Below are 14109 nucleotides of genomic sequence, written 5' to 3' on the forward strand. Positions count from 1 at the left end.
CCTTAGAGTTACTGGATTTATTGAGAGGCGCGAGTCTCTCAATAAATCTGGTGTGGGACATGGGGCCAGAGATTTAGGTAAAATTTTATTATGCCCCATCTATTACTCACTAGGAGCATCAAAGGTTGCTGCTAGCTTCTGATCAGTCTTCCCTCTATGGCAATAAATAAACCCACTCCAATTTGAGCATGCATGTTTATGGGGGTCTTAACCAACAGCTATTAAAAGTATATATGACTAGCTCTAGAACATAAAGAAGCGCTAGTCTTTGTTTGACGATATGAAGAACATGACCTATTAAAAAGTAACACAAAGAAACAGGTTGTTAAAACCAACAAATGAAGGAAAAGAGGCGTTCCTTTTCTATAAGAGCCAATTCCTTCCTTACATATGTCTGTTCTCTAATCTCGAGCTCTTCTGTCAGAATTAATTTGTTTACAGGTAAGACTACATTTATAAACGCTGTCTCAATGTAGGGCTTTTCCTTACAAGGGCTGTCCATAAGTAAACTAAAAAAGAAATGATAAACCAGGTAATAAAAACGTATGATCGCAGAGTAGCCCACAAACCACTAGAACGGTCTTGGATCCCTGATTCCTTAACAAGTTTGACCCATGCAGTAGTCAAGCATGTCTGTTTTCAGTACATATAAAGTATATGTAACTAACAAAACAACAGGAAACATTGCTCCATTCACACTCAGAGCTGTTTCATTGGTCAGCAGTGGAGACATCACCACATGCAAACTTTTTTTTCCACTGCCCAGTTCTGCCACTAGTAGCAGAAAATGGTGGGTGCTCTTCAGTATACAAAAGGAAGATATTTTCTATCTTTTGGATTTGGGCAGAAGAGGAAGCAGCAAGCAGAGCACACTGACAGGTTAAGGCTCTCTAGCATTTTTATTTTTTATTTTATTTTAGCTTTTTATTTTATTACCTATTATGTCCCTTGAAGAGTCATGAACAGGGGGCCATGTGACGCTCATGTAATTACTTTCATGTTTTGTGACAGAAAACCATCAAACAAATCACAGGCTTCATCAGAAACCAATCCTGCAGATTAAACTGTGGATTATTTACAGACTCCACTAAACAGTCAGTTGTTTCTCATCATATTATTATTTCAGTGCCAGGAATGAGAAGCAGCAAAAATGCCAACATGGTAAAACTATTGTGTCTATTTGCGCTGATGATGGTATTATTTCTACGCAGGAAAGCTAAACATGCAGGCAGTTTCATTTAACCAAGTGGGTTCTGATCATCAATTACCATCATTCCCAGATATGTACGATTCTTAAGTTTTCATGCTGACTTTATTGTAACACTGACTGAAGTGTTTTACTGTAATTTATAATAAAAACAGTCTTTTGGATAAAATGGAGGTGGATAAAAAAAGGCCTTAATTAACCTGCTGATAGCCCCCTATTATGCCCAGGACCCTGAGGAGGAAGGTATATGTCTTACCTACCCTCTCAGTGCCAGTCCCACTGCAGTAACCACAGCCACCACTTCTACCTAAACAGATAATATGAATCTGCACAGGACACAGAGTACAAGTAGTATTTTACATATGATAGGTATAAAGAAGGGGCACAGGGTAAATAAGGTTGTTATAAAAAAAACAAAGCACCAAAGCAGCAATGTAAATGGCAACATAAAAGGGTGTCATCATTACGTAAGGTGGATGTGAAGGGTGATTAAGAACAGCAGGCATTATGTCTGGCAGAGGCTAAAATATACATTAAAATTAGTGCAGAACTCTAGCACACCTGACAACCATACACCCATCCTAACTCATTTGGGACAATTACTAATTCACATCCTACCAGGTTTGAAGGTGATTAAACAGGATCTGTTGGTGCACGTTCCTTCAGGAAAGATCATTACCTTAAACAAACACAAAAAAATATGAACACCTTAAAAAAAAAAAAAAAAAAAAAAAAAAAAAAAAGGGAAAGTAAAACATCAGTGCTTAGCAGTCTTTATTATTTCTGAGGAGGAGATAAATACATAGGCATTATTGATCTCAGAAAGAAGAAAAAAGACATAGGTATAAATAATCTCACTGCAAGATATCGCAAATCCAAAAGACAGAATAGAACAGAAGGGGTAGAGGGCCATATAATAAATATATGTGATTTAAACAGTGCTTTATTATGGGGGGACAAGAACAACAAAAAAGCTCCAGTTTACTGGGGCTAGGTAGGTAAAGTTTTTATTTTATTTCTCCCCAGAACCAGCAGAATCTAAATTATTTTTAACAAAAGGCTGGAATACCCCAAATAATTAAAATTGGTTTTAAAGAATTAAGTTAATAAGTAATCTTAATAAGAAAGTAGAGAGTAGAAAAGCTATTTAGCATTTAGTAAAGGGTCTTACAGGTAAACTCTGAACAGTGCGCTCTATAACAAAAACAGGTTGAGGACATGTTCCTACCTGTGGCCAAATCCCATTTGAGTGGGCTCGTCTTCTGATTTCCTCCACCGTTTTTTTCCTAGAATCTTGATCAGAGCGGGAAACAAACACTGGTCGAATATAGTTAATTAATGCTGAAAAAGAGAAGAAAAAAAATGTATTAATCTGTTTTTCTATTTAAGGTAGCAATACACAAATCTCCCTTAGTAAACCCCTCCCCCCCATGGGAATTAGGGTACTATTACACGGAACGATAATCAGGCGAATCGGCCGATTAACGCTCTGTGTAATAAATACAACGACTGACGATATACATTACCTATCCACGCTCCAGGGCTGCTCCTGCGGTCCGCTTCTACCCGGGTCCCGCGCGCTCAGCCAATCACAGGTGACAGGCCGCTCTGAAGCTAGAGCGCGCAGGACCCGGGGAGAAGCGGACTGCAGGAGGAGCCCTGGAGCGTGGATAGGTAAAGTATATAGTTTATGCAAAGGGCTGCAAGGACATCGATAACGATGTCCTTGCAGCCCTTGTTAAACGATTATCGGGCCTTGTAAGGGCCCAGTAAACGAGCGCCGATCTAGCAGATCGGTGCTGGTTTACAGGTATTATCGGGCCCCCATCGGCCCGTGTAATACCACCCTTAACTTACATGTAACAATCTTCGCCCATCTGTGCTCTCAAATGAGTGCAGTTCAGCTAGATTTGCAGTGCCTTTGCAAAGCACAAATAGCCCAGAAGCCGCATTTTCCCACTGATCGCTGTGAGCTGATCGCTGGCACTTTTACACAGGCTGATTAACAGGCTAAATATGGATTCTAGGAATACTCTGTGCCGATAATAAGCCTGTGTAAAAGCCTGTCCAGACTCCTCTGGAATTAGGGCTGTATTAGACGGTCCGATATTTAGGAACAACCGAGCGACGAGCTGTCAGGTCAGCTCTTGTTTGCTCCTCGTTCCCCACTCTGTGTCTGTACTATTAAATGCACAGACATCTAGCAGGAAGGAGCAGGGGAGCTGGGGGGGGGATCTTAAAATCTTCCAGGTGGCCCATAGGAGAGAGCGTCAGTCTCCTGCTGACGCTCCTGTTATCGGGCATGTAAGCGGATCGTTGATTTAAAACATGACCTATCACACGAAAAGATTATCGGCTGGTAATTGGGCAAGTACGGCCGATAATCACTTTGTGTAACAGTATAGCTTATCTCCCTGACAACAAAAGGATCGGGCGGTTGAATGCAACATGTCCAGACCTTCACTGTCCCATCATCATCTGCCAGGGGAGAGAGATCTATACAGAAAAATAGTCATCCAGTCCTGCCAAAGTCTGCAGATTCACCTGCATAAAGGAATAGTTCATGCAAGTGCATGCAGGAATATTCCAGTTGAGAATAGGAATGCTCATTTACCTGATATTCGGCCGGTGTGAAAGGGTGTAAATAAAGGATACGCAGCAGAGTTAATGGGTGCACGATTAATTGTTCCTTGTAAAGACACTGTAATGGTCTTTTGAGATGGTCCAATTAAAGCGAGTGACGCTTCCTGCTCAGCCAATCAGTGGCTGTGGCTGAGCAATGCACTGATTGGCTGAGTGGGAGAGCAGAAAGCCGGGAGCCTGTGCAGCAAGCAAGAGCAAGGATGGGTACTCTATGCGCCGGCAGCATGTGGGTTAAGGGGACGGGTGATTAACATACTCACAGTGGTCTGAAAGATCTGCTGCAAGTCTGTATTCACATAGGAACTAACAGGACTTTCCGCTGCGATCCGTTATGTGAGAAGGCACTCTAAGAGTGATTATTTTTTAGCATACATTTTGTAAGCTTTGTTTAATAGACTAAAACCATGTGCATTAGGTTAATGTCCTCAAGAAGCTACAGTTTCCTGTTGGCTTGCAAGAATTTAATTTGGAATCTCTCCAAGTTTCTGCTTAAGGGTGCCTTCACACGTACCGTATCGCTGCTTATTTCTCGCATCAAACTCGCATTAAACTAGCTGCGTTTTTTGTGGTGTTGAACTCGCCTGTGAAAATCATATGAAAATCAAATACACATTGACTTGATAGCAATCAGTATCACTGTGGATTTATGTGTGAGAAACTCATACAGATAAATACACAGCAAAACGGTACGTGTGAAGGCACCCTAAAGAGTTGAAACTACATGGCTAGAAACGTCAGAAAAAGATGGCACTTCATGGTAAAAGCTTGAAAAGCAGTCCTACAGCATTAAAGGGGAACTCCGGATAAGAAAAACTTGTTTTCTATTAAAAGTACATTAAAAGTTATATAGATGTGTCTATATAATGTATTACCGTATCTGTTGTTCTGCCACACTGGTAGCTGATAGAAATCCAGGAAGTGAAAAAAATGGCCTCTGTGCCAATTCACAATGTCTCCTGCTCTTTCTGCTATCCCCCCCAGGAGACAAATATTCCTTACCTCTGTCTCACATTGTGTGTGTTTGCTGATGATGCAGACAAGGGGCAGGGTGGGATGTCACAGGAGGCTGAATAACCCAATCCCCTGACTGATTCACCATCTCTAACCGGCCAGAAGCAGCTGCTGCACTAATTTTCCTAATTGTAATGGGTGGGGGGATGATCACATGAGGAAAAGCATTGCATTCTGGTAAGTGCCAAACCAGGAAGAACAGAAACAGAAACAAAACAGAGCACCCCCCCAACAAATGGATTTTTGGTAGTTTCAAAACTGGGATAGACAGGTAAGTAATGCTATATGCGTCTACAGAAGTTTCATTTTTTTTAACCTCTACCTGGAGTTCCCCTTTAAAGGGGGAATATGTCAAAAAATAAAAAATTCTTTCAAATCAACTGATGCCAGCAGGACATACAGCAGCTGATAAGTAGTGGAAGACTTGAGGTTTTTTAATAAAATTACAAACCTCTGGCACTTTCTGACACCAGTAAATTTGAAAGTTTTTTTTTTTTTTTTGCTGAACTAACCCGTTAAAATCATCTGGGAACAGAAAAAATAAGCAAATGAATGAAAGTGGTCACACACCTACCTGCTCTAGTGCCCCACAGATCCCCATCTGCCATCATCCAGTCCCTGTTACTTTCTGCCTCTCAGGCAAACTGTATCAGCAGGAATTGCACGGTTAGGCTAGGTTCACACTGCGTCAGTTTTTTGTTTTTGCACAAAAAGCATGAAAAAGGATCAAATACATCTTTTTTTAGCTTATGCAAAAACGTGGTTTGCCACATTTTTTCTACGCTAAAAAAAAAAAGAATGCATTTTAATTCCCATTTTTTATAATGTAAGTCAATGGAAAAACGGATCTAAATTGTTTCACCTTTTTTTGCATAAAAAGGAAGAATTAAACCGACTGCAAAAATGCAGTGTGAACCCAGTCTTAGCCAGTCACTGACTGGGGCAGGGCACCACTGTGGGCAATAACTGTCTGAGGGTTCCAGTAACTGCTGAGAAAACTTGTCTTTAAAGCATGAAGAAGTGGTAAAAAGGAGGGATCAGATGACTTCAGACAAGGAAGCTATACTGGATAGGTGTGGGTAGGACTTTTTCTTTTTAAACAAAGACAGCATAGTCTGTGCACAGTAAAGTCTCATTTTTGGACTGCAGCACCATCAGCAGCATTTTGGATACACATACCTCAACCCTACATGAGAAAACCCTACTAAGCATAGGTTGCAAACTACATAACACAGGTCTGAAAATGAATGAGGAAATGAAGGCTGCAACTTAAAGGAGAAGTCCGGCCAAAATAAATTTTTGTAATGTTATTACTTACTTAAGTTATACAAATTTCTAATGTACATTAATTATGGGAAATGCACATATAGGGCTATTTCCCTTAATTTAGTAGATCAGGAAGTGTTAGAATTCTCTCAGATACAGTGACATCATGACAAAAGGTATAATTCCTATGGAGTGTCCAGCAGGGGGCGCTCTATATGTAGAAGTCTATGGGACTTTATTGTTTCTATGGATTTCTATGTAAAGTAATGTAATGTAGTGTACCGTAGGCTTAATTGAATGAACACATCTATGGAATACTTTGGGGAGCAAGTGTCCTTACTCCCAAAGTATTGCATAAATTTATTCAATCAGTACATTAGGATATCACCGTAAGCCTGCCGATCCGCCGCACTCCCGCCGATCCAGACTAAATACACTGAACTACTGCTCCCATCATCTGCTCATTGTATGAGCAGGTGATGGGAGTAGTAGCTGGGTTATGGCTATCACTTGCCGGGCGCAGGGGGAGCCGCTCATCAAACAGGAGCGCTCCCCCCTCCTCCTCCTTCCAGGTAACCCCCCCCCCCCCTATCCCAGGGCTGACTCCCCGCCTGGCCGCCGCTCTCCCCCCACACATACCGGCTCACTATTCTTCCTGGCCAGCACATGTGGGAGAGGACGGTCAGTGCGGACACCAGGATGCATCAGGAGCCAGTATATGAGAGGGGAGAGCGGCGGCCAGGCGGGGAGTCAGCAGTGGTATAGGGGGAAGGTATCCCGGAAGGAGGAGGAGGGGGGAGCGCTCCTGTGTGCTGAGCGGCTCCCCCCTGCGCCCGGCAAGTGATAGCCATAACCCAGCTACTACTCCCATCACCTGCTCATACAATGAGCAGATAATGGGAGCAGTAGTTCAGTGTATATAGTCTGGATCGGCGGGAGTGCGGCGGGCTTACTGTGATATCCTAATGTACTGATTGAATACATTTATGCAATACTTCAGGGAGCAACGACACTTGCTCCCCAAAGTATTCCATAGATGTACTCATTCAATAAAGCATACGGTACACTACATTACATTACTTTACATAGAAAATCATAGAAACAAAAAAGTCCCATAGACGTCTACATATAGAACGCCCCTGCTGGACACTCCATAGGAATTACACCTTTCGTTGTGACGTCACTGTATCTGAGAGAATTCTAACACCTTCTGATCTACTAAATTAAGGGAAATAGCCCTTTTAATTAATGTACATTAGAAATTTGTATAACTTTTCGTAAGTAATAATATATCAAAAATTATTTTTGGACGGACTTCTCCTTTAACCCATAGCTGCACCAGGACGTTATTGAACGTCCTCGTGCCGCTATGGGAGTTCAGAGGCGACTGCCGCGATCCCGGGTGCCGCATGTAGCCCGGGCTCGCGGCTATTAGCGGGCACGGTCCGATCGCCGTGCCCGCTAATTAAGTACTTAGAAGCAGCTGTCAAAGTTGACAGCTGCTTCTAAATACTTGCTGTTATACATCCCTGGTGGTCTAGTGGGGGGATCGCCCCCCTGCGGCGCGATTGCTGGGGGGCGATCCCCGCATCCATACCGGGCCGGGGTCTGCTCCATAATGGCGCTGATCCCGGCTCGGCATTCTATTGCTTTTGGCTGCAGCAGCCAAAAGTAATAGAACACCGATCTCATGGATTCATGCAGTATAACTATACTGCATGGATCTCTATGAGAGATCAGAGTGCATATACTAGAAGTCCCCCAGGGGGGCTTCTAGTATATGTGTAAAGTAAAAGAAAAATGTATTTTTAATAACACAAAATCCCCTCCCCTAATAAAAGTCTGAATCACCCCCCTTTCCCCATTTTATAAATAAAAATAAATAAATAAATTAATAAACAAACATGTTTGCTATCGCCGCGTGCGTAATCTCCCAAACTATTAATTAATCACATTCCTGATCTCACACGGTAAACGGCGTCAGCGCCAAAAAATCCCAAAGTGCAAAATTGCGCATTTTTGGTCGCATCAAATCCAGAATAATTGTAATAAAAAGCGATCAAAAAGTCATATATGCGCAATCAAGGTACCGATAGAAAGATCACATCATGGCGCAAAAAATGACACCTCACACAGACCCATAGACCAAAGGATAAAAGCGCTATAAGCCTGGGAATGGAGCGATTTTAAGGAACATATATTTTCTTTAAAAGGTTTTAATTTTTTACAAGCCATCAAATCAAATAAAAGTTATACATGTTACATATCGTTGTAATCGTAACAACTTAAGGAACATATATAACGAGTCAGTTTTACCCCAGGGCGAACATAGTAAAAACAACCCCCCCCCCCCCCCCCCCAAATAAAAAAAACAAACATTTTTTTTTTCAATTTCACCACACATATAATTTTTTTCTGGTTTCCCGGCACATTTTAGGCAAAAATTACATCTGCCATAGCAAAGTACAATTAGTTGCGCAAAAAATAAGGGCTCATTTGGGTCTCTAGGTGGAAAAATGCAGGCGCTATGGCCTTATATACACGAGGAGGGAAAAACGAAAATGCAAAAATGAAAACTGGCTGTGTCCCCTAAGGGTTAAAAGGTTTTTTTTTTGTTTTTTTTTTACAGTGACCTATGTAAAAAAAAAATTTCCCCATGTCAAAAGGTACATAACCATTCTATTTATATTCATCTTTAGTTTCTTAACACAACTTACTTCCCCAAACAGGAATGTCTTTGCTTTCTGCCTTCATGACAATGGAGGCCATTGTCATAGTTACTGGAATAGCATCAAAGTAAGAAGAGTGTGGAGCCAGAGTGAGGATTGGAGCTTCTGCCGGCAAGGCTTGTCTTCCCTTTACAGTCACCCAATGGAAGCCACCAGCAAACCACATAGTCCGCATTATAACTTTTAACAGGATGTCCAAAATCCTAAAAATAAGAACATAAGTAGATATATTAACATAGGATATTAGCGACTTCAAATTTATCACTATGAATCTTGTAAGCAATTTTTGTGTAGAGCCACATCATGAGAACGGCAGAGGCGCTAAGGACAGGTGCCACACCTCATGTAGCCCTGCTCCCTACATAACTAATTCAGGAGATTTAGAGGAGTAGCAAGGATTTATACACATGTGATACTATTAATAAACAGAAATAAATTATACCTGATCTAGATGTGTCACCTACATTTAGCTGTAGTGTTCAGCTTCAGGTCCCACACCAAAAGCACCACTCCCTGGGGCTGGAATGAGGTTCTATTGGTATTACTTGTTCCCTTAGTGCCCAGAGGGAAGATCGAATCAGGGACTTTCAAACAAGCAGGACTATAAGAGGAGCTCCCCCCTCCTTTTAATCACAAAAACAGATGCATTCTACAAAAATACATGTACCCGTAGGCTGTAATATTGGGCCTCATGTCTGTTTGTGCCCTCTTCTATGATAAGGGAGGGTTACATCAGTTTAACACATAGTAAACCAGAAAAATCACACAAAGCTCAGTGATTAGAGATGAGCGAACCTTGAGCATGCTCGAGTACATCCGAACCCGAACTTTCGGCATTTGATTAGCGGTGGCTGCTGAACTTGGATAAATCCCTAAGGCTATGTGGAAAACATGGATATAGTCATTGGCTGTATCCATGTTTTCCAGACAACCTTAGAGCTTCATCCAAGTTCAGCAGCCGCCACTAATCAAATGCAGATCGTTTGGGTTCGGATCGACTAACCCGAACCCGGTTCGCTCATATCTATCAGTGATCAGATTACAAAGTTTTTATGCCATTTAAATGGAGCTTTAAAAGGAGAATTCAGGCGAAATTTTTTGTTAAAGTATGGTATGGATAAAATGGTGATGTCACGACCGACTTCCAGAGCTGTGCGGGCTGCAGCTGCTGGAGAGGATGATGGCAGGGGGATGCTCAGTGTCGGCTCTGTTCACTTCTTGTTCTCCCTGCCAGGTCTCCCCCCGCTCTCCCCCAGGTTGAGCACACCTCCCCCGACATGCCTGCTTCCCACCCCGCCCGCGGGACTTGCTTGATGTTCCCCCAGGTGGCAGCAAATTCAAACTAGCCAGCGTTCAGCGTGGTCTTTTCCCAGCCGCTTGTCTTGCCAGGCTGGGTGAGGAGCGGGCACGCCGGGTGAGGTGTCCTTGAGCTTAGGGAAAGAGAACAGAGTCCCGATGGGGCGATGTCCCATGGGTGGAGAGCGGGCACGCTGGGGGAGGTGTCCCCAAGCTGGGGGAGTGCTGTGGCAGGGACTTCAGGAGGGGGACAGAGCCGGCACCAACCATCCCCCTGCCATCATCTTCTGTAGCAGCCACAGTCCGCACAGCTCTGGGAGTCGGGCCATGACATCACCATGTTATCCAGGAAGTGAAGCCTTGATGCAGTAGTAAGTGCAGGGAAAAAAGCACTTTACGTGCATTTCCCATAATAAAGTTTACTGGTGATTTTGGGGGGCAATACAATAATGTAACAAAAATTTTCGCCAGACTTGTAAGCAGAAACTTGGAATGTTTATGCATTTCAGCAAATGTATTATAGCACAGAGCTGCATTAATAATCCTACTGGATAACACTGGAGTTAGCCTTTAGACACTTAAGAGCCCTTATATGCAGAAGGAGAGATTTTTTCTTACCCCCATTATACTACTGTATAATAACAATGCATAGGGTATAATTTATGCATTCTATGATACTACAGCCAATGCTAAGCCACTGGCTGGGCAGCACATCAAGGGTGGACTCAACATCAACATCTTATCTGACAGTGTAATCTTCTTCTAATTGCAAAAGCCAGAGCGGATTACTAACAGCACAAGCCAAGAAGCTGACGCATTTTAGACAAAAATACATGTACAGTAGTCATCTCCTAGAACTTGGTGATCACTTTATTTAGTTTTGATTTTTCACTTGTAATTTGAATAAGAAAAAACACTGAACCAAGAACATATGGACAAAACGGGAAATTTTTAAAATGATACCGACCATCCCGTAAAGTGGTATTCCCATCACAGACATTAAAAGACATGCACTAGATATGCCTCTAAATGTATCTAGAACTGGACCCTCCCAGCTCATCCTGCATGGTTGCAACTTACAAGACAGCTGAACAGGCAGTTCTATCCAGTTTTTGTAACATCCATAAAAGTAAAGCATTAGAACTACAGAAACAGATTGTTGTTTTTGCAGTACAATGTATAAACTGGACCAGGACAGCCCAGTTTTGGAAATAGATGGGACCAGTATCACAAATGTATGGTATATTCTTTAGAAAGGATATGCTATAAATGACTGTGATGGAAACACTGGCATGGCCTGGTAACAGGGAGCCTGTATAGGACATAACTGTGTGCATGAAGGCTGTTGATCAGAACAGCTGCCACCTGTATAAAAGAGTATTAGAAGCATCATGGACCTCGGGAAAAGCAGAGGGCAGGTTAGTACAAGTCTACAAAGGAAGATTATTCTCCTCTGTGACATAGTCGCTTGTTTAAATTTTTCAGGAGCATCACTTTCATAAGCACATGATTTTAGTTACAATAGCCATAACTATTTACAACTGAAACCAGTTAACACACAGCAGTTATGGTGCGTTTACACAGGCAGATTTATCCGACAGATTTTTGAAGCCAAAGCCAGGCACAGACCATGAACAGGTCATAAAGGAAAGACTGAGATTTCTCCTCTTTTCAAAACCATTCCTGGTTTTAGCTTCCAAAATCTGTCAGATAAATCTGCCTGTGTAAACGTACCATTACTATTAGATATTATCCACATTCACAGGCCAAACATTGAGATCTACAATATAGCACTGTTAGGTTATTGACCAATTCCAGTCATTTTTTGCTTGGATGTATATATTGGCCATTAAATATACTACATTATTTCCAGAAAAGCAATGTGACAAGGTAAAAAATAAATAAATAAATAAATACAGAAAAGTATTAAAAAAGAAATTAATAAAAAACCTCCTGTCAATCTCGAGGAGGTAAACAATAAAGCTCACGTGAAAGGGCATACTTATCTAATGATACCGTGTGATGATGAATAATACTCATGCTCAGAGTATGACAGAACCCAAGCTCCAGAACACATTTCATGCTATTTTTGTCTTGACAATGAATAATAGAACAATATTCTTCTCATGTGGCTTTGTGAGAATGTAGAATGTAAGCCTCCCCACATAGGCTGGTTACAAGTGTAAAATCATTGCAGGAGCAGTTGCCATTCTAGAGACTAAAAGGCTATTGAATTGCAGTGAACCCAACATAGAAGATTAAGAAAAATAGCTGTAAGGGCATGCAACCTTACACAACGCGTCACTGATAAAAATTAAAAATTAGGGAGGAGATTTATCAAACTGGTGAAAAGTAGAATTGGCTCAGTTGCCGTTAGCAACCACTCAGATTCCACCTTTCATTTTCAAAAGAGTCTGAAGAAAAAAAGTGTAATCTGACTGGTTGCTAGGGGCAACTGAGCCAGTTCTACTTTACAACAGTTCAATAAATCTCCCCCTATAAGTGAAACCACTATTTCAATTAGGAACTGAAATAGTAGAGATGTAATGATGAAAGCCATCTCCCCTGACCCTCCTAGGCGCTTTGTTCTAAATGGCAGGCTTAGGGTCCCTTTACACACACCGATTATCTGACAGACATCTGACAGGTTTTTGCAGCCAAAACCGGAAATTGATTTGAAAAGAAGAGAAATCTCAGTCTTTGCTTTATGACCTGTTCCCTGTTTATAGTCTGCTCCTGGCTTTGTCTGCAAAAACCTGTCAGATAATCTGTGTGTGTAAAGGGGCCCTTACCTTCCCTGGGAAGAGGAAATCTCTCTTTTCCCTCAAGTCAACGGACCACCACAAACTAAAATGCATTGCATTGGGCCACAAAAAAAGAAAAAGAAAAGAAAAAGAAAACAGGCAAAACGTGGTGTCATCCTGCTGCAAGTATGTCAAAGTCAGCGCTCTTAAACCCGCGGCCCAGGTATATACTTTACCGGGTCCCTGATTGGTTTAGCGCCAGAACCCCTCTGAAGCAAGCCGGAGCTAGGACTCAGTAAAGCATGTATCCGGGTTGCGGGGGTTAAGGGTCGCCAACTTTGACATACTTGCAGCAGGATGATAATTCCGCTGCGACTGTCATCCCATTGAAGAGAATGGGCAGGTATTTGCAGCGGATTTCGCTATAAACTCGCATTGTAAAATCTGCTGCGGATACGATACGTATGAACATACCTTTAACAGAGTATTTGCAAGCTACTGTGGTACTTGATAACTTCTACCCATTCTACTGTTTTCTCATATTGTACAAGACACAATCGGAAAGGTCATAGGTTAGCAGTCATTGACCAAGATGGGGTGTCTAATTTTTAAGAAATATGTCAATATGCTTCTACACATTTCCCTTATTAAAGGGGTAATCCAGTGCTACAAAGCATGGCCACTTTTGGACCACTTTGTCTCCAGTTTGGGTGGGTTCTGAAACTCAGTTCCATTGAACTGGAGACAAAGAGTGGTGCAAAAGTGGCCATGTTTTTTTAGCGCTGGATAACCTCTAACATTTCTTTGGCTTCATCCCTCCAATCTTTGCTCTAAATTTCCTCTTTATTCTTGTGTCTTACATGTTTGAGATATTATACTTAATATATACTAAATGTATACTTCACTACAAATTGTTAACCATACCCTTGAAATGTAATAAACACATTGTAACAAAAATTAAGGGGTTCATTCAAAGCCAATGGATCCCAATATAAAAGTCAGTGGGGTCCTTCATTCATCAGGTACAGCACAGCAGTCATGGCTTCCCATAAGCCAAGAGAGACTAAATCTCTTGCATGCATCTAGTTCCTGGATAGCTGTTACTCACTTACTTCTAAGCTAAAGACTACAAGCTGTCAGGTCCTTTCTAAAGAACCATGAATGCTGCCTGACAACTCTGCTGACACTTCCATTTTAGTAAATGCTTAAACTC

General features: G+C 41.8%; 1 protein-coding gene across 1 annotated transcript in view; it reads right to left on the reverse strand.

The window, feature by feature from the left end:
• Window positions 1–14109, reverse strand: part of LPCAT1 (lysophosphatidylcholine acyltransferase 1) — a 101560-nt gene that overhangs the window by 29634 nt on the left and 57817 nt on the right. Inside the window, exons 3-5 of the mRNA XM_069958145.1 lie at window positions 8845–9059; window positions 2436–2548; window positions 1826–1886 (exon numbers count right to left, since the gene is read on the reverse strand). Coding sequence (XP_069814246.1) covers window positions 1826–1886; window positions 2436–2548; window positions 8845–9059 — 389 coding nt within the window. The remainder of the gene's footprint in view (window positions 1–1825; window positions 1887–2435; window positions 2549–8844; window positions 9060–14109) is intronic.

The sequence above is a fragment of the Dendropsophus ebraccatus genome, chromosome 2 (genome assembly GCF_027789765.1).
Source record: "Dendropsophus ebraccatus isolate aDenEbr1 chromosome 2, aDenEbr1.pat, whole genome shotgun sequence".
NCBI lineage: Eukaryota > Metazoa > Chordata > Amphibia > Anura > Hylidae > Dendropsophus > Dendropsophus ebraccatus.